This window comes from Papilio machaon, chromosome 18, assembly GCF_912999745.1.
Source record: "Papilio machaon chromosome 18, ilPapMach1.1, whole genome shotgun sequence".
Lineage (NCBI taxonomy): Eukaryota > Metazoa > Arthropoda > Insecta > Lepidoptera > Papilionidae > Papilio > Papilio machaon.
In genome coordinates, this window is record NC_060003.1 from 5,315,892 (window position 1) to 5,332,857 (window position 16,966).

General features: G+C 30.7%; 4 protein-coding genes across 5 annotated transcripts; 1 reads left to right on the top strand and 3 right to left on the bottom strand.

Annotated features, from left to right (window-relative positions):
• Window positions 1-524: 524 nt before the first annotated feature.
• On the bottom strand, window positions 525-3,345 carry LOC123721938. Its single transcript, XM_045682273.1, has 3 exons — window positions 3,220-3,345; window positions 2,212-2,347; window positions 525-684 (listed from the first exon to the last, which is right to left on the bottom strand). Exons 1-3 carry the CDS (start codon window positions 3,298-3,300, stop codon window positions 578-580), a joined length of 324 nt encoding a protein of 107 aa, XP_045538229.1. The 5' UTR covers window positions 3,301-3,345; the 3' UTR covers window positions 525-577.
• A 544-nt stretch (window positions 3,346-3,889) lies between these two features.
• Window positions 3,890-4,685, bottom strand: LOC123721953. The gene is made up of 4 exons (XM_045682327.1): window positions 4,664-4,685; window positions 4,438-4,487; window positions 4,221-4,356; window positions 3,890-4,005 (listed from the first exon to the last, which is right to left on the bottom strand). The coding sequence occupies exons 1-4, from the start codon at window positions 4,677-4,679 to the stop codon at window positions 3,890-3,892; spliced, it is 318 nt and encodes a 105-aa protein (XP_045538283.1). The 5' UTR covers window positions 4,680-4,685.
• Window positions 4,686-6,913: 2,228 nt separating this feature from the next.
• Window positions 6,914-8,184, top strand: LOC106707707. Of its 2 annotated transcripts, none has more exons than XM_045682244.1 (5): window positions 6,914-6,976; window positions 7,059-7,144; window positions 7,215-7,582; window positions 7,836-8,050; window positions 8,132-8,184. In XM_045682244.1, the coding sequence occupies exons 1-5, from the start codon at window positions 6,958-6,960 to the stop codon at window positions 8,167-8,169; spliced, it is 726 nt and encodes a 241-aa protein (XP_045538200.1). In that variant the 5' UTR covers window positions 6,914-6,957; the 3' UTR covers window positions 8,170-8,184. The 2 variants fall into 2 exon arrangements, with proteins under 2 accessions (XP_045538200.1, XP_014354600.1); XM_014499114.2 differs by having other exon boundaries at window positions 7,215-7,424; window positions 7,852-8,050.
• Window positions 8,185-12,990: 4,806 nt separating this feature from the next.
• Window positions 12,991-16,001, bottom strand: LOC106707706. Its single transcript, XM_045682261.1, has 5 exons — window positions 15,903-16,001; window positions 14,992-15,238; window positions 14,447-14,538; window positions 13,662-13,800; window positions 12,991-13,073 (listed from the first exon to the last, which is right to left on the bottom strand). The coding sequence occupies exons 2-5, from the start codon at window positions 15,008-15,010 to the stop codon at window positions 12,991-12,993; spliced, it is 333 nt and encodes a 110-aa protein (XP_045538217.1). The 5' UTR covers window positions 15,011-15,238; window positions 15,903-16,001.
• Window positions 16,002-16,966: the final 965 nt, after the last annotated feature.

The following is a 16,966-nucleotide window of genomic DNA, read 5'->3' on the forward strand; positions in this document are numbered from 1 at the left end:
ATTGTAACCTTTGTAATATATATTTAGTTTTAAATACTTATCATAGTAAATCATAGTAAATAATCATCATCAATATAGTGCTGAATCTCTAATTATAAATATATAATATACTAAATAAGTACATAACATTTTACAGTAGCTTTAGTATAATCATAATTTGAATCTCATGTTAGCTTTAAGAACATTAAACTCAGATTAATATTATGCACCTGTAAATAGTAAATAGCAAATATATAACGTCACCTTATATACCTTATTTACCTTATAATAATCAATAATTCAATAGTGAATCTAAGTCATATATAATTAAAATTTACTTATGTATTTAAAGTAATATAGGTGGTTGGTTTTTTAAATTATTAAATATGTTTTATAAATTAAATGTTAAATTATATGACCATATTATTAGTAATAATTTTCATTATTAATAATTTAAATATTTAATAGTGATAGTTACAATTGTTAAATTTATACGTACTGTGATCTCGAAGCAATAAGTACGTGGTTAAGTTATTGTTTCGTATTTATCGAATTAATTTATTATTTAAATAAAATTGTTTTGATAATTTTGTCGTTTTCATACTAAATTAGTTTTCATACAATCTTCACCGTAGAGCGGTTTCTTAAAACTTCTACCACGTTTGCAAGTCACCCAACATTCGTGAACTGGTTTTTGGATGAAGTCTGAAAGTGAAATAGAAGATATTTATACTTAGTAATGTAAAATGTTGAAGAGATATCCAAATATGTTTTTCTGCAATGGTCAAAAATATTTCACAGTTTGAAAGCATGTCTTTTCTAAAGTAGTAGGTATATATAAAGTAAACCATTAATAACCATAGTCATTTAATTATAAGTTAAGTAGTCCCTTAGTCATTGTAATACTACTTATAAGAATACTTTGGTACAAACATAGTTTGATACTAGCCGACATCGGAAAAATAGAAGCATTATAATTTAGTTATAATTAATTTATTTTTACTGAGAAGTTTATTTCTCTTCATTCGAAGAAACGACAATTGTATACAGAGTAATACCGACAATTCCAAGAAAGGCAAAGGAGATCAAAATGTTTTAATGAAGCTTGTTTATTTAAGTAATATCACGGAAAATGCGAGGGTGAAAAACCACTGAAACGTGAGCTTTATGGATTTGAGGTATGCTATGGTTTGTGTTATATTACGGGGTTGACCTTTAGGTCTACAATTGTTGGATTTCCTGGTAAAAGGGCATAGGATATAGGTTATTAGTCTGCGAATATATTTACAAAGAGGCAGGAAGTGGTTAGTTTCCAGAACTCTTCATCTATTTTATGGTTACCCAGGCACGTCACTTTGGTATCAAATTCAGCCAGTAGAGGCTTTAGGTTTCATATCGTGCACAAAAAATGGAGTAGTTACTAAGAAATTTTTACCGATCATTTTTCCCACCCATAGTAAGACTCATGTGCAAATTAATTTTTGTTCGTATACTTATTTATTATCTTACTAATATTATAAATGCGAAAGTTTAGATGAATGGATGTTAGAAGGTATCTCCGGAACGGCTCAGCGGATCTTGATGAAATTTGGCGCAGATATAGAACGTAATCTGCAAGAACACATAGGCTACTTATTATTATTATTTTTTAGCGCGGACGAAGTCGCGGGCGACAGCTAGTAATATTATATTACAAAATTCTAAAATTTACAATAGACTTTTATACATTGGATTAAATTATATTACGTGTATTTCTAAATAAATATTGTGTGTTGATGTTGAAATTATTTTGAGAATATTTCTATTTCTTCTCTCTTTCTTTTGTCTTAAAGGCCCATTTTATGGTTACCCTACACGAAAAGTTACACGTGTTTTCACTGGCACGAGTAATTTAAAGTGGGCGGTAGGATACTTTAAAATTAGGAAAAATTTTACACGTGCATAGGATAAGCATTTTTTATTATTCCATCATTATTTTTTTAGTAGAAGTTATGTTAGTAGCCGTTAGCAAACGAGTAAGCGCCCACCTGATATCGATAAACTATCAATATCAGGCGATATAATATATGTCTGGACCTTTGCAACTAAAGAAGAGGTAGCAGATATATTGTCTTTAATAGACGGGAGAAGATGAACAGCAAAATGATTTTTTAGATCCACTTCCCCTTTCCATCGTTTCTTTATTGAAAAACGGTAGGAACGGAAGTAGGATTCGAATTTGTCTTTAGATACCTTTTTTACTATCACAGTTGAACTCATGCATGTCGCATGTATCAATGAAAGTTCTCAATTCCCCGCAGCCGTCGATCCCGCACACGGGAACTTGGTCGTGACGACAGATGTCTGCGATCTTGCATTCCTCTTCTAACTGCCGAGAAAAGAAACAATGAAAAAATGTTTTGAAAAGGTACAACACTAGTAGTAGATCGCAGCTACTCATACCTATATTTTAAAATAATCCTTTACAAAACAGTCGCACTCAGAATGTTTTGATTGATATAAAGTACTTACTAATTCAGTGCCCGTTTAACGAGTCTATAAGTGCTTCAGTAAGGTATCTTGTAAATTGTTTCTAGTTTCAAAGTGCAATAATAAAAGTGGATCGAGTCGTATACAAAAGGCGCCCAGTGTGCACGTACTGGAAGCTCACTTAACCCGCTTTCATAACTGGGTATTCCCCTTTTGGCACGACGTTCAGGTCATCCGTTGAAAATTGGAACAAATAATGTCGTAACAAAAGTTGTACTACTGAACTAGTGAAATTTGGCTTGCGAACAAATAATTAATTTAATATGCTAAAATATTTTTGGTAGTATTATCACAATACTAGTTACGTCGGAAAAATGCTTTGTCTAAAAACTCTATTTTTACATTTAATAACATGGCTGACCTTATCTTCGAAGCCTTTAGCAATTGTTTTTCTTCTACAGGCATCGAAATATTTCAAAATTTAGTTCGTATAAAATTTCCTATTAAAGCTTAATTGTTATGAATAACTTTTCTTTGTCCCGTCGTCTAGTATCCCACCTACGCAATATCCTCCCACGCTGGAAACTCTTTAGTTTTACAGTTCACTGACTTTCTAAGTATGGCAACATATAAAAGGTTATTCCTAAGAATTTTCAAAGAAAAAAGATATTAAAATCGTTAAGGTTATTAAAATGAAACATCAACGTATACATAGGTGAAATGAAATGTTTGAAATGTGTTGTATATTAAGAAGTTATATTTGTTATTTACCTTTGCACTGTCGACATGGCTGTTGCAACCGTGCATATTTAAAATTAATATAAATTCTACAAATAAAGTCTGAGAAATCATAGTATTACATGTTTATACGCTATTGTTTTGAAATCACATATTGTAAATTACATTTTATTCTGTTACTTTTTCAATTTATATTTTACATACTAAGCTAGTTGTAATTTTATTTGATATGATTTATTTTATTTGTTTCGCCTACGAAGATATAAAGAATTTCTAATACTAGGACGATTTATTTTACGAATTTTACCATTGCTTTTAGAAAAAATATAATTATTAAATACGAAGCATGTCCGAGTTTCAAATCCTTGATAAAAGAGTGCATATACATATAGACGAAGCATTAAAGTATTACTGGGTTTTGCATAGCTAGGTAGTATAGGCAATAATGTATTAAAAAAGGATATTTAATAATAAATGGCTAAATGCTTGTACTTTGAACTGCCCTGAAGTTGCCTGTCATTTGAAAATAGCAAATTTTGAGTATTGAGTTTTATACTTTTGTAAAATAAATTACCCAGGCGTTGCTATTAATATGTTGGTCTTTAACATTTTAACATTAAATCTATAAAAACTAGAATAGAATTAATTGACAAAGTTTTTATTATGCATTTAATTATTTACTAAACAAAGTATGGATTATTTATTAAAGTCTATTAGCTTTAGCATTTAGGTTGCAATCAGTTCGGTACTCTGGTTTCTTGAAGGAGCGACCTCTTTTGCAGGTTACCCAACATTCGTGGATAGGACGTTGCTTGAAATCTGAAAACGAATAAAAAGTGTAGCAATAAAGTAATCTCTTTCACCTTGTCTTTCCTTTTCTATTATTTCTTCTTTATACGAATTCAGAGAAAATATTCGTAACTTATTTACCAATGTTTATTGGCACTGATATGATGGTCACACCACGACATTTAGGTATATAAAAATGCAATTAAATTAGGTATACAAAGAGATATAAAAATAGAAAGATATACCTTTCTTACTGTCACAATTAAATTCATGCATGTCACATGTGTCGATAAATGTTCTCATTTCGCCGCACGAGTCAATGCCGCACATCGGAACCTTGTCGTGTACACACAGATCTGCTATTTTACACTCCTCTTCGTTCTAGTAAAGAATAGATCATTTATTAAAAGCCAAAATCATTAAAATCACAAAAAAGTGATAGAAAAGTGTGAAATCTCTTACCTTAATAGATTCACTATGTCCTTTTACTGTATTCGTATATAATAGGAGAACTAAAATTTTAAAGGATAATGAAATAACAAACAAGCAAAGCATTTAACATCGCTCAGTGACATATTTCTATATAAAAAAGCTTCATATTACAGAAGACAGAATTATGTAATATGACACTTTTTAGAATAAAAATTTATGTAATGATACAATTAATTATATATATTTATGTACTTACTAAAAATAATAAACATATTGTAATCATCCTTATAAATCAAGTTGCATATTTATTTTAATATAATCTTACGTAGTTGTAAAAGATCACGAGTATGGAATACTTTTACAGTATCGTTAAGTTCGCGAACTAGTTTTATGACGCAAGCGCAAACAAATTCCATTTGCAATCAATATTTTACGCGTTCTAATATTAAATTGAAGATGTGAATTTACGCGTTAGCCAATGGACAAGAGAAAGAAATGGATGTAACAAATAAGAGAGAAGTTTTACAAATAATGTAAATTACCAAGAGAGGTATTTAATAGGTTGGCAACTAAGTGATTGCGGATTTTTTATAAAAAATCAAAGACAATTTTTTCATGGAACTAAATAACTTTATTCTGTAATGTATTACCCATGTTGATCAATGACCTTTTGCCACCTTTCAGGCAGCATCATAATCCCACGTTCATAAAACTTCTGGTTTTTATTAGCAAAAAACTGAATCAGGTACGATTTGACTTCATCATCATTATTGAAATTTTAACCATTCCAGGAGTTTTGTAAAGATCGAAACAATAAGTAATCCGATGGTGCAAGGTCAGGACTATATGGTGGATGTGGCAAAACATCCCAACCAAGCTCCAATAATTTTTGCCGAGTAACCAAAGATGTGTGTGGCCTTGCAATGTCATGAAGGAATACAATACTTTTTCGATTTGCCAAGACGGGCCGCTTTTCTTCAACTGCATTGTTTAATTTCGTTAGTTGTTCAATGTAGAGGAACCCATGTATCGAGTTTTTGAACATAGCCAAGTTGTTTTAAGTGATTTTCAATGCATGTATGTGATACATGATGCTTCTCTGCAATCTCACGTGTTGTACTGTGACGATCCGAATTGATTATTGCTTTGATTAGGGCGTCATCAACTTCAACTGGACGATCAGCGCGTTTATCATCTTTGAGTGAACGAAATTTGGCAAGTTAATTTTGACACTGCCGTTCTTTTAAGGCTTCGTCACCGTAAACAGCACATAACTTTTTATGAGCTTGCAATTCGTTTTTCCCCTTGCGGAAATAAATAAGCAAAATATGACTAAACGTTCCTGTTGATTTTCCATTTTTCAATGAAGACCAAGCGAAAACTACGCAAACGATCAAAAAACTTTTTTTACTGATGGACAGCTGAATTGCCAACTATTAAATAACAAAATGTGTTTTACATTTGTACTACGTCTACAAACCTAAAAATTCAAGTTAAGCCATGTATGAGTGAAATCCGCAATTACTTAGTTGCCAACCCAATAGATAAAATTTTCTTAAAAAGATTATTTTTATTTTTTGTATTAAAATAAAATGAAAACTGCTTTCATGACAAATAGTTTCATTAGGAAGAGATTTTACGAATACAAAATTTTAACTAGAGTTATTTGATAACAATAATTTTTATGTAATTACTAGCTATCGCCCGCGACTCCGTCCATGCGGAATTAAAAAAAGCCTTAATAAGTAGCCTATGTGTTCTTCCAGATTATGTTCTACATCTATGACAAATTTCATCAAAATTCGTTCAGCCGTTCCGGAGATACCTTCTAACAAACATCCATCCATCCATTTAAAAATTCGCATATATAGTACTAGTAAGATTAGTAAGTTAACAGGTTTGAAATAATATTATCATACATGATTATGAAATAAAAACAATATGTATGTCACACCTTTAATAACTTATTGTACATTTCTTTCTTGACACCGTGTTTGAGAGGGCATGATTTATCGAGCATTTATTAACAAAAAGGCGTATCAATGTCACTAATTAAATCACAGGCAGCTAATAAATCACACTCGGCCTTTTATACTGCGTTTCCATTTTCTTGATACTTGAATTTTAAGTCAGCTTTTAATTAATATAAATGTATAGATGTCAAGTAGTTGGTAAAGTATACCAGTAACACCGAAACATATGTACAGAAAAATCTTATCACCTCTTATTTTCTCTTCGTAATAGCTACGATAGTAATATGTATGGTGAATGAAACCTACGGTTCGATTAATTATCTGATTTCTTTCATAAAAAAAAAATTTGTAAAAAAAAAATATTTTGTACCTCCAGACAAAAATCCATAAAATATTACTTCCAAATGCAAAAAAATTACTAGGTCTTTCGTTAATTGCGGGAGGCATCTCAAAATATAAAAAAATATGTGTAAGTATCAAGTACACTCGTAGAACTACACCATTATGGCCGCTATAAGTTGCACTTACTTTACACACTAATCTAATTGAAGAACACTCTAACTAGTGCGCGGACAATATGAGGCAATTAACACTCGGTAAGGTTCATTATTGTCGCTACTAGAAACTGTTCAAGCATTTATAAATTGTTTTATTTTATTAATTAATTATTTATTATAGGCGCAGTTCTTCTAACATTGGTAGCCAATTCATTTCAAATTGAACGACTAGAAGATGTCTTAGTATATGCAGTGGAGCCGGCAAACGTATGTATTACAGCCTAAAATTATTAAAAAAAGTGAAATTCCTTCCTAAGATTTTTGATTATTTTGCCAGAAAATTCAAAAACGCGAAGTTACCGATTCAACTAAGAAAAAACAAAGCTTTAGCCAATTTAAAGAGTTTGTTGAGGATAAATTGATTCAACATACACAAGCTTTGGAACATTTGGTAAAATTAGTACAAATGAACGAAGAGACGAGTAGACAGCTGCTTGAAAATTTGAGCAACAATGTTGAGCAGCCGAAACTGCCAGAAAAGATAGAGGTACATCAACAACGTAGACCTGTTAATATAGAGGATGAAGTCGATCATCCACTACTAAGACTGGGCAAAAATGTCACTAAATATGGAAAGTTAATCGGCAATATACTTATAAATGAACTAAAAAATCACACTGATCCTATTCCAATCATTGAAAAAGAGCCCAAATGAATTATTGAGATTGACGACATAATAAGTTTAGATATTTTTGATAATAAACCTTTTTTCTTTAAAATGCTTTTTTTCTTTATTTCCTACTCAATTAACTTTATTTTCTTTCATTTAACATTTCCACATTCCATTTTCAAATTCCTCGCTTTAAAAATATAACGATTAAACTGTGTCCGGAAAATCGTAGGCGGGACTCAAAACAAACTTTTACAATATTTGTCGTTTATGGGATGCCTTATGTCTGATATTACCTTTACAGGTAGTATCACGTCGTTCCTTCAGTTCTAAACCAGTATTAGTGCCAGATGCTCCAAACAAAAAGATAAGTCCTTGGTGCGGTGTGGCTATATTATGTCACAGAACATATTCCCCAGTTTGCGGCTATGATGATAACTTCGGTTATGGGAAATTCGATGATGTTTGTCATATGCTTCAAGTTAATTGCTATTGGAAATACAGTAAGTAGAACTTTCGAAATCTGGTATTTTAATAAGTTTTTTAGGTTATTCATCATGTATAAATTTTTAATTTCCTTCCAGATTTCGCTCTCGTACCATCATGTCGACCGATCATGTGATTTGAAAGATTTTAATAACTTTATTCTTCTATATATTATTTAATATTTATATACATAAATATGCGTTTAAATTAAATGTAATTTGATATTGCAGTATTTATTATCCAACGCCTGGTCCCAATTCCTTTTGATTTGGACAAATGTCCTCATCTTCTTTTACGTGTCTGAAAACTAGATAATTAATAATTTAATAAGCAATTCAAAGAAAACATTTTTTTATGACAAATAAAATCAAACTTGTATGCTTTTTGTATTTTAGAACGTAGGAAAAAAAAACAAAAACTAGGATACGAAATAATTGAAAAACGTGATTTTAATTTTATAATTTTGCGATTATTTGCTTTTACATTTATTTAGATCGATTCCTTTTTATCTTAAATAAATATATTATTATTTTCACAATAAGATATTTTACCCATATTATTTTCACAGGAATATTCATACATATCGCAAAGATCTATGAATGTTCTCGCTTCGTTAACAGATTTCCCGCAGATTATGACCGTGTCATGGAAACATGTGTATGCATGATCACAGAGTTTCTTCAGTTCCGTCTGGAATTAAATATTGACACGAGTAATGAAAATACTTAAACGATTCTAATGAGTAAAACGAGTAAAGATAAATCATAAACTTCGAACATTTTACAGTTGTAGAGTTAACAACAATATTTGTTGGGCGCACGAGTGGCCCGGGTGTACACACCTTAAAGTACCACACGTTCCCTTACTGCCCTTTTTTCATAAGGAAATGATGGGGGAGAAAGGGACGCATAGGAAGGGGAATTATATCTTTCTGTGCGTCCCCCCCCCCCCCTCCGTTGATTGAAGGTAGGCAACGCATCTGCAATTGTAGATGTCCATTGACAGCGGTTCCTTACTTGTTTACCACTTTGTAATGTAAATAAAGAATAACTTAAGTGTTTAGCTAGTACATAAGCATATATTAAGTAAACTAAACGAGCATAAATTTAGCAAGTAATTAGTACAAGCACAGATTTCTGTTGTTCTTTAACCAAGTGTTGCCAATTGATGTTTATTAGAAGGGAGTATAATATGAGACTTCATTAAGATCAAACAAAAAAAACCGTATAAAAGTAGAAAAGGTAAAAGATTTAAGGAAACACATGACAAATAACCATGTAAATTAATGCAGTATTAACATGACAATTTGATAGTACTCGTATATTTAAAAAGCCAAATAATCAAGATAGGGGTAAGTCATTTTTTATAAGATAAATTTAATTTTAACAATGCTTACCACATGAGTTCTATCTCCAACAAGATGTGACTCTATTAATGATATAAGAATATTTATGAAGAAAAATATTCTGAGAATATACATGAGTTAGTAATCCAGCCTACGCTCTGACAATATCTTGTCTGAAGCGTTTTCATATAACATAGTAATATTAAAGCTCTGTTTATTGATAAAACAATAAGCGGATGTTGCCATACAATGTTTACATTGTTAATCAAGAATATTGCTTTTGTATCAGTCAGGATACAAAAATTATTAAACAATATTGCTCCAGAAATATACTTATATCTTTCAATCTTACATCTTGAGCAACAAATAGGTTAACATGACTCTATGAAATTGACTCACATAAATGCGTTGGTGGCGCAGTTTTTGTTTTTTGTTATTAAGTGACAAACGAGAAAGCATCATTAAGGTGAATTCGTTGAAATGGCGAAGCGGCCAGTACCCATAGGCATACGCAATTACAGGTGTGTTGCCTACCTTTAGTTTAAACGAAGGAGTAGGAGACATCTATCAAAGTTGTTAAGCGCTTGACCGGACCGAACCGAAATCTACACGGTCAGGTTCGATCGCCGTCATTTAGGTGTCAATGTGTTTTTCTATTATCGGATTTCACATGTACAATTATCAAAGGTAGGAAAACATCGTGATGGAGGTTGCACATAACTATGAAGAAATTCAAAGATATGTGTAAAGTCAACCAACTCGCACTGGACCAGCGTGGTTGACTATCACCTAATTACCCCTAATTTGGGTAGACACCAACCCTAGTATGGGCGGACATGATATACGAGTTTAGAACTCTCTCTCTCTCCCTAATCCCACACGGTCAGCTTTACTAGTTAATCTCTTCTATTTCGCTCTATCTATGTATATGAGCCAAAAATAAATATTGTATATATTAAATGTTGTATATGTAGTTATTGTTTTAGCTTTTGATAAATTATGAAGAAAATCTGGAGATTCCAGATTTAATTAAGATTGGGGTTCTGGCTTTTATAAACAAACTTGTTGATCTAAATTCTGAGGGGATTGTAACAATAATAAGACTTGCAAAATTGTTTCGCTGTACTTAGAATTACAATAAATTTATTCGGTTCTGTGTTCATTCGTTAAAAATTACGATTAAATTGAATACCAAAGCCATTTACAGTTACTACTTAGTAATCTTTTTATCTTGCTGGGCTTAAAATTTTAGAATATGCTAATACATACTTACATAACCAATGCTCTGATTTTTAGCCGACTTCAAAAAGAAGGAGGTTATCAATTCGACTGAATTTTTTTTTTTTTTTTTATGTGTGTTACCGCGATACTCCGCCCCTGGCGGTCCGATTTTGATAAAAATTGTTTTAATCGAAAGGAAGTGCTTGCAGGTGGGTCCCATTTTTTTGTTTTTTTTTTTAAATAACTAGAAGACTAGTAGATTTTGAATATAGCTTCAAAATTTGTTGCGGAAATTAGGGACATTTTTGCTTTCAGCGCTTACGTAGGCTAAACTATAGGACCTACATAAAAATGATGTATGGCGAATTGTAGCTCTTTAAATGTGCTAAATAAAAGTCCGCGATAGCATATATCTATCTTTTATAGTTTTCTCACAATAACCATTTTTTTCTTTACGAAACATTAATTAAATTCATGCCCTATTTCCGACGCTATTATTCAAGTTCAGTATTAACCCTTATGTAAATAAATATGTTCATTATCAAGAGAATTTAATGTAGATTATATTTGTAATTGAAACTATATCATTCTGTCTAATAGTTTAGGAGATATCGTAAGAATAAAATTACGCGGAAACGAAAAATGCTACATCGCGTTACAATGAATAGCACAAATTTGCTTTCTGGGCTTACGTAGGTCAAACTATATGACCTACATTAAAATGATGTATCGAGTAATTATAGATCCTTAAATTTGCTAAATAAAAGTCTCAGGTGGCATATATCTATCATCTATGGATGTCTCACAAAAACCATGTTATTATGAACAAACTTCGATTAAATTGCACACGAAAAACAGCGTCGTAAGCTTACGGCGCTATTATATTATATTCGATATGAATCCTTATCCAAATAAATATGTTTGATGGCTAGAGTATTAAATGCAGATTACATTAGCCTTTAAACTATGTAATTCTGATCAATAGTTTGGAAGATATTAAATTATTAAAAACTACGCGCATTCGAAAAATGCTACTGCGGCGCGCGGCTGGACAAAATTAAAGGCACGCTACGATGTATTAGTTCGTTAATTTTCAATTTGTATACCGATTTTGATAATTATTTCATTGTTTAAAGGATAAGTGGTTATCTGGTGTATTCTAAATTAGTTTTTGAATTGAAGTACACACATATTAAATAGGAAAGTCCTTTTCTTTATTTGTCTTATTTATGTCCTTATACGTATTAAGGAAATTTGTAATTAAACTTCAAATTCACTAAAAATTGAGAAATAAAACAAACATTTTAAGAAAAAAAAATAGCCGACTTCAAAACAAAAAAAACTATCTCAAACAAAATGCGCTCAAAAGTAACTTAAAAAAAACAATTTCAAACAAAATGCACTCAAAAGTAACGTAAAAAAACAATTTCAAACAAAATGCACTCAAAAGTAACGTAAAAAAACAATTTCAAACAAAATTCACTCAAAAGTAACATAAAAAAACAATTTCAAACAAAATGCATTCAAAAGTACCATAAAAAACAATCTCAAACAAAATACACTAAAAAGAAACAAAATAATGTCATGAAAACTTCTTTCTTTCTTTCTTCTCTCTTTCAAAAACCCTCTAAACTCTAAAGAAAGTTCTCTTCTTTCTTGTAACATGTCTATATTGTATAATTATTGTTATTTTGGAGTCGGTTTCGGCCTAAGTAGGGACATAAACGTAAGTATGTCTAATACATCTCAAATATAAAATGTCACCTATTTACTTCGGCCGACACCGACTGCGAAATAACAATAATTATACAATATAGACATGTTACAAGAAAGAAGAGAACTTTCTTTAGAGTTTAGAGGGTTTTTGAAAGAGAGAAGAAAGAAAGAAAGAAGTTTTCATGACATTATTTTGTTTCTTTTTAGTGTATTTTGTTTGAGATTGTTTTTTATGGTACTTTTGAATGCATTTTGTTTGAAATTGTTTTTTTATGTTACTTTTGAGTGAATTTTGTTTGAAATTGTTTTTTTACGTTACTTTTGAGTGCATTTTGTTTGAAATTGTTTTTTTACGTTACTTTTGAGTGCATTTTGTTTGAAATTGTTTTTTTTAAGTTACTTTTGAGCGCATTTTGTTTGAGATAGTTTTTTTTGTTTTGAAGTCGGCTATTTTTTTTCAAGTAATCGTAATAAAACATTTCATTTAAATTCTGAGAAATAAAAGAATTTCTTTCATAGAGTTATATTTATTTAAATATAAATGTGTAATTTAGTGAACAAAATTATTGTTTTAAAATATTGTTAAATAAAATATTCGATACTATTTTAATATAATTCTATTTGCATACATGAAATAGAATATTATTGGTAAAAATATATTTATATAAATTTATTTTAATCATCGTAGTAACTGTTGGTGGGCCGGCGCGAGACACTGAGTATTGATTTATCTTCGGGACAAGCCGTCTGCTTGTAATCTGAAAATTAAAAAGGTAAAATCAGTTTCTTTTCGTATTTTTTTGTAAAAGAAATTTGTTATAAATATATTCTCATCGTTGAAACAAAATGAAGATTTGTATTGAATGGACGAAGTAAGCAATTCTCTTTTTCTTCTAATGGGTTTTTATTAGAGATAGAGAAGTAAATCAGATCTTCATCGCTGTCAAAGCTGGCAAAGTAAAAATTAAAATACTTCTTATATAAGAAATGTATTATATTATTTACTCAAACAAAGTCAAAATTCATTACACAGCATGAGTAGCACGAGTTGGCACGTCCGGAACAAGACTACTTCTGGGCACATATTTATTTGTCGATAACTCTGTTGTTATACAGCGTGCAAGTCTTCACATATAAGGTAACTAATGAAATCGTTGTGGAAAACAGTTGATAAGTACTCGTATAATTCGCGGTAAGGAAAAAAGTAAGGACTATCGCCCAACATATGCAATAATGAGAAAAGTTTTTCGCGCTGCTATGGCAAGTGAACAGGAAACCTTTCGCACCACACTTGCGAGCGGTAACGACTAATAAAACTGCGCCCTTAATTAAATGCCAATGCTTACTTCGTCGCCTAATGCAGTTGAAGTCAAACATATCACAGAGGTCTCGGAAACCCATGATGTCACCCGCGTGGCTAACTCCGCACACAGGCACGCGGTCGTGGTTGCAGACTTTCGCCATGCTGCACCATTTCGCACCCATCTAACAGATATAAGGAAGATTTAATAAGCTTAATGTATGTAATGTAATATAGTCTATTTGTCAAGGCCTATGTAAAAGACATAATATGTTTTTTCACATGTATATCAGAATTGAAAACTGGCGGTATGCTAAATAATGAGTAATTCACGATGAGAGAAATGCAAATTCTATCTAAATTGGAAAAAAGGAAGTCACTCAATTGTATCGGAACAAGACCTTTTACTTCAACACTGAGTCTTATGCAATATTTGGAGACACGTACTTAAGTGGTAGGTTGAACATTTGCGAATCAACTTACTTTTCAAATAACAAAATTATGCCAAACTCTACCGTATTCCAATATACTGAAGTTTCTTACTGTTTCATTGTAAATGCATTGAAAACAGGAACATCGTCGGGAAACTGGTTAAAGTTTAATAACATGGAAATTGAGTACACTGCATAACTCATGGAAAATTTACATTGTTGTTTTTTTTTGTAAAGTAACGAATTTATTACTGAAGTGTACAACGATAATAACTTACACAATGTTAGAAAATGTATCTTACTTTTTGAAAAAAACTTTACCAAGACAAAAAAGAACGAACTAATTTTAGTCAAGTACAGATAGCTGAAATAATAAAAAAAATGGCATTACTTTTTTTACCTTGCGGCCCATAACAATATCTTCATTGTCGCGGTCCAGAGGAGGTCCGTGAGCCAACGCACTGGTGATAATGCAGCAGAACAATAATACAACTGCAACGGTTAGAAAAATATATCAACTCGCAAAATGTCACCACTAAAACTCCTAAAAACTAAGTAGTTTTCGAGTTTAACGATTCTATATTAAAGTAAACATCTCTTCTCTATAATATTAATCTAACTAAATATTTTATATTCAAAAAATACGTTATAAGAAATCTTTTGTGTGCCTTTAGGTTCGCGAGTGGGAGTTACAAGTAATAAGATGTTATTCGATATTAAATACCTTCAAGTGAAGGTCATTTATTCTCAGATGAATTATATATCTCTTTTCTAACTCAATTTATATTGTAGTAAAAGCTTTTAGAAAATGTCAAAGTATGTTGAGCAAATTACATTATTTAAATACGACTTTACATCAACTTTTATCTTTTATTTTAATTTTCTAATAGATAACATTAAATAGATTTAATAAATTGTATATTAAAAATGTTAATATAAACTTACCAAAAGTTTTCATGTTCATATTTTGCTATTCGATCGACTTAACCCTTTGACAACTTGATTACAAATGATACAACAAGTTACCATAGTGTTCCAGGTGTTTATAAACTTTGTCTATTGTTACCTAGAACTCTTAGTTAACACAGACTTCCTACGAAGTAAATAACTGCTATATAGATTGTTGACGGTGAACAATGAACCTAGAGCGGAGGCACGTGTTTACATTTATGTTCATTTGTTTCTCGAAAATCTGAAAGTAAATATCTGTTAGAGTTTATTTAAGTACTTCTAGTAACAGGCTTTGAATGGAAAAATGAATATTTAAGACAACATTCAAGTGAAAATAAGCGCTGTTTGCGCCACTTAAGTAAACAATCTTTCACTGCTGATCTCTTACACTAAGTGTACATTAATGATCACTTAACGAATCTGAATTTAATTATTATATTTAATAAACAACTCCTTTAACTTTCTAATGTCTATTCTTACGTGTTTTGTATTCACAATTAAATTCTAAAAGGTCACAGACATCTAAGAATCTTCTCACTTCTCTTGTGATACGATTAAATCCACACAAACGTCTCTTATTGTGAACACACGCGAATGCATCAAGACATGTTATCTGAAAAACAGTTTCGAAAACTTCAAAGAAACACGTAATAAAGGACTAGATGAAACTTTCTATTTACAAAAAACATTCTGTTGTCTCTTGTCGTCTCTCGTTTTACCTTGATAGAAACTGAGATGACAATGTGTTTATTGATTTGTTTTTGGGCATTGGGAAATCAATGTTACTACAGAAAGCCTTTAAAGTAGACATTCTATTCATTGTATAGTTTATATTATTATTCCAGAGATTCCAACTAATAATGTCTAATAAAGATATCTATTTAAAGTGTTTTAAAATTTCTTACTTTCTTTCTTAGTTCGCCGTCTGTGATGTGTACAATGATTGCGAAATATAAAAACAGTATGTAATTTGATCTCGTCATCAGAACAATTTTATGTTAACTTTTGAATTATAGACTCAAGTACATAGAGTTAATTATTTATTATTAGGCTATATAAGATAATATCGTTATATATCACAATGTTTTTAGATCTCTATATAGCTTGATATCAATATGTAAATAGTATCTGTATTCAATTTTAAACAAATGTGTACTTATGTAATAAAAAAACTATAAATATAAAAATTCAATTTCCACTTTAACATAAATCCAATAAATTTTTAAGTGAAAATATTTTAACACTTTTCTGATATTTTTCAAAATGGTCAACAGAAATGTACTTCTAGGTATAATTATTATATTTCAGATTAAGTTATTTTATTAAAAAAATAATGTAAATGCATTTTCAGGTTTTCAAGTTTTTGTTTGTATTTATATTACAACGATAAACAGCGAACCGTCTGGAAGGGTAATATTAATTAAACTATTTTAAATAACTTAAGACTGTTTAGACGTTTCAAAGAGTAATCAAATTGCAATAATTGTATTTACGTGTTATGTTTCGACTTTTTCGTAAACCTATATTTAAAAGATTGAAATCTTACTAATATTATAAATGCAAATGTTTCGATGGACGGACGGATGGGAGGATATTTGTTTGAAGGTATCTTCAGAACGGCTGAACGGATCTTGATGAAATTTGGCACAGATGTAGAACATAGTCTGAAAGAATACATAGGTTATTTTAAGATTTTCAATTCCGCGCGGACGGTGTCGGGAGCAAAAGTTAGTTATTTAAAAAATAAGCAAATTGGCGGTTTTAATTAAATACATCTATATATATAAAAGAAAGTCGTGTTAGTTACACTATTTATAACTCAAGATCGGTCGAACTGATTTGACTGAAAATTGGTGGGCAGATAGCTTAGAACCAGGAAACGGATATAGGATAATTTTTACCCCGTTTTCAATTTTTATTCCGCGCGGACGGAGTCGCGGGTAAAAGCTAGTTACGAATATTAACTAAC

Bases quoted from the DNA above. Each gene is read 5' to 3' on its own strand.
- LOC123721938 (XM_045682273.1), bottom strand. From the start codon at position 3,300: ATGATTTCTCAGACTTTATTTGTAGAATTTATATTAATTTTAAATATG. The intron at 2,348-3,219 runs GTAAATAACAAA...TTTTCTCGGCAG, and splicing joins GCCATGTCGACAGTGCAAAG to TTAGAAGAGGAATGCAAGAT. The intron at 685-2,211 runs GTATCTAAAGAC...TTTCACTTTCAG, and splicing joins CAACTGTGATAGTAAAAAAG to ACTTCATCCAAAAACCAGTT.
- LOC123721953 (XM_045682327.1), bottom strand. The intron at 4,357-4,437 runs GTAAGAGATTTC...ATTCTTTACTAG, and splicing joins GACATAGTGAATCTATTAAG to AACGAAGAGGAGTGTAAAAT. The intron at 4,006-4,220 runs GTATATCTTTCT...ATTCGTTTTCAG, and splicing joins TAATTGTGACAGTAAGAAAG to ATTTCAAGCAACGTCCTATC.
- LOC106707707 (XM_045682244.1), top strand. The intron at 7,583-7,835 runs GCCCAAATGAAT...TGCCTTATGTCT, and splicing joins ATTCCAATCATTGAAAAAGA to GATATTACCTTTACAGGTAG. The intron at 8,051-8,131 runs GTAAGTAGAACT...ATTTCCTTCCAG, and splicing joins TAATTGCTATTGGAAATACA to ATTTCGCTCTCGTACCATCA.
- LOC106707706 (XM_045682261.1), bottom strand. The intron at 13,801-14,446 runs GTAAAAAAAGTA...TATATCTGTTAG, and splicing joins ATATTGTTATGGGCCGCAAG to ATGGGTGCGAAATGGTGCAG. The intron at 13,074-13,661 runs GTAAGCATTGGC...TTTAATTTTCAG, and splicing joins CAACTGCATTAGGCGACGAA to ATTACAAGCAGACGGCTTGT.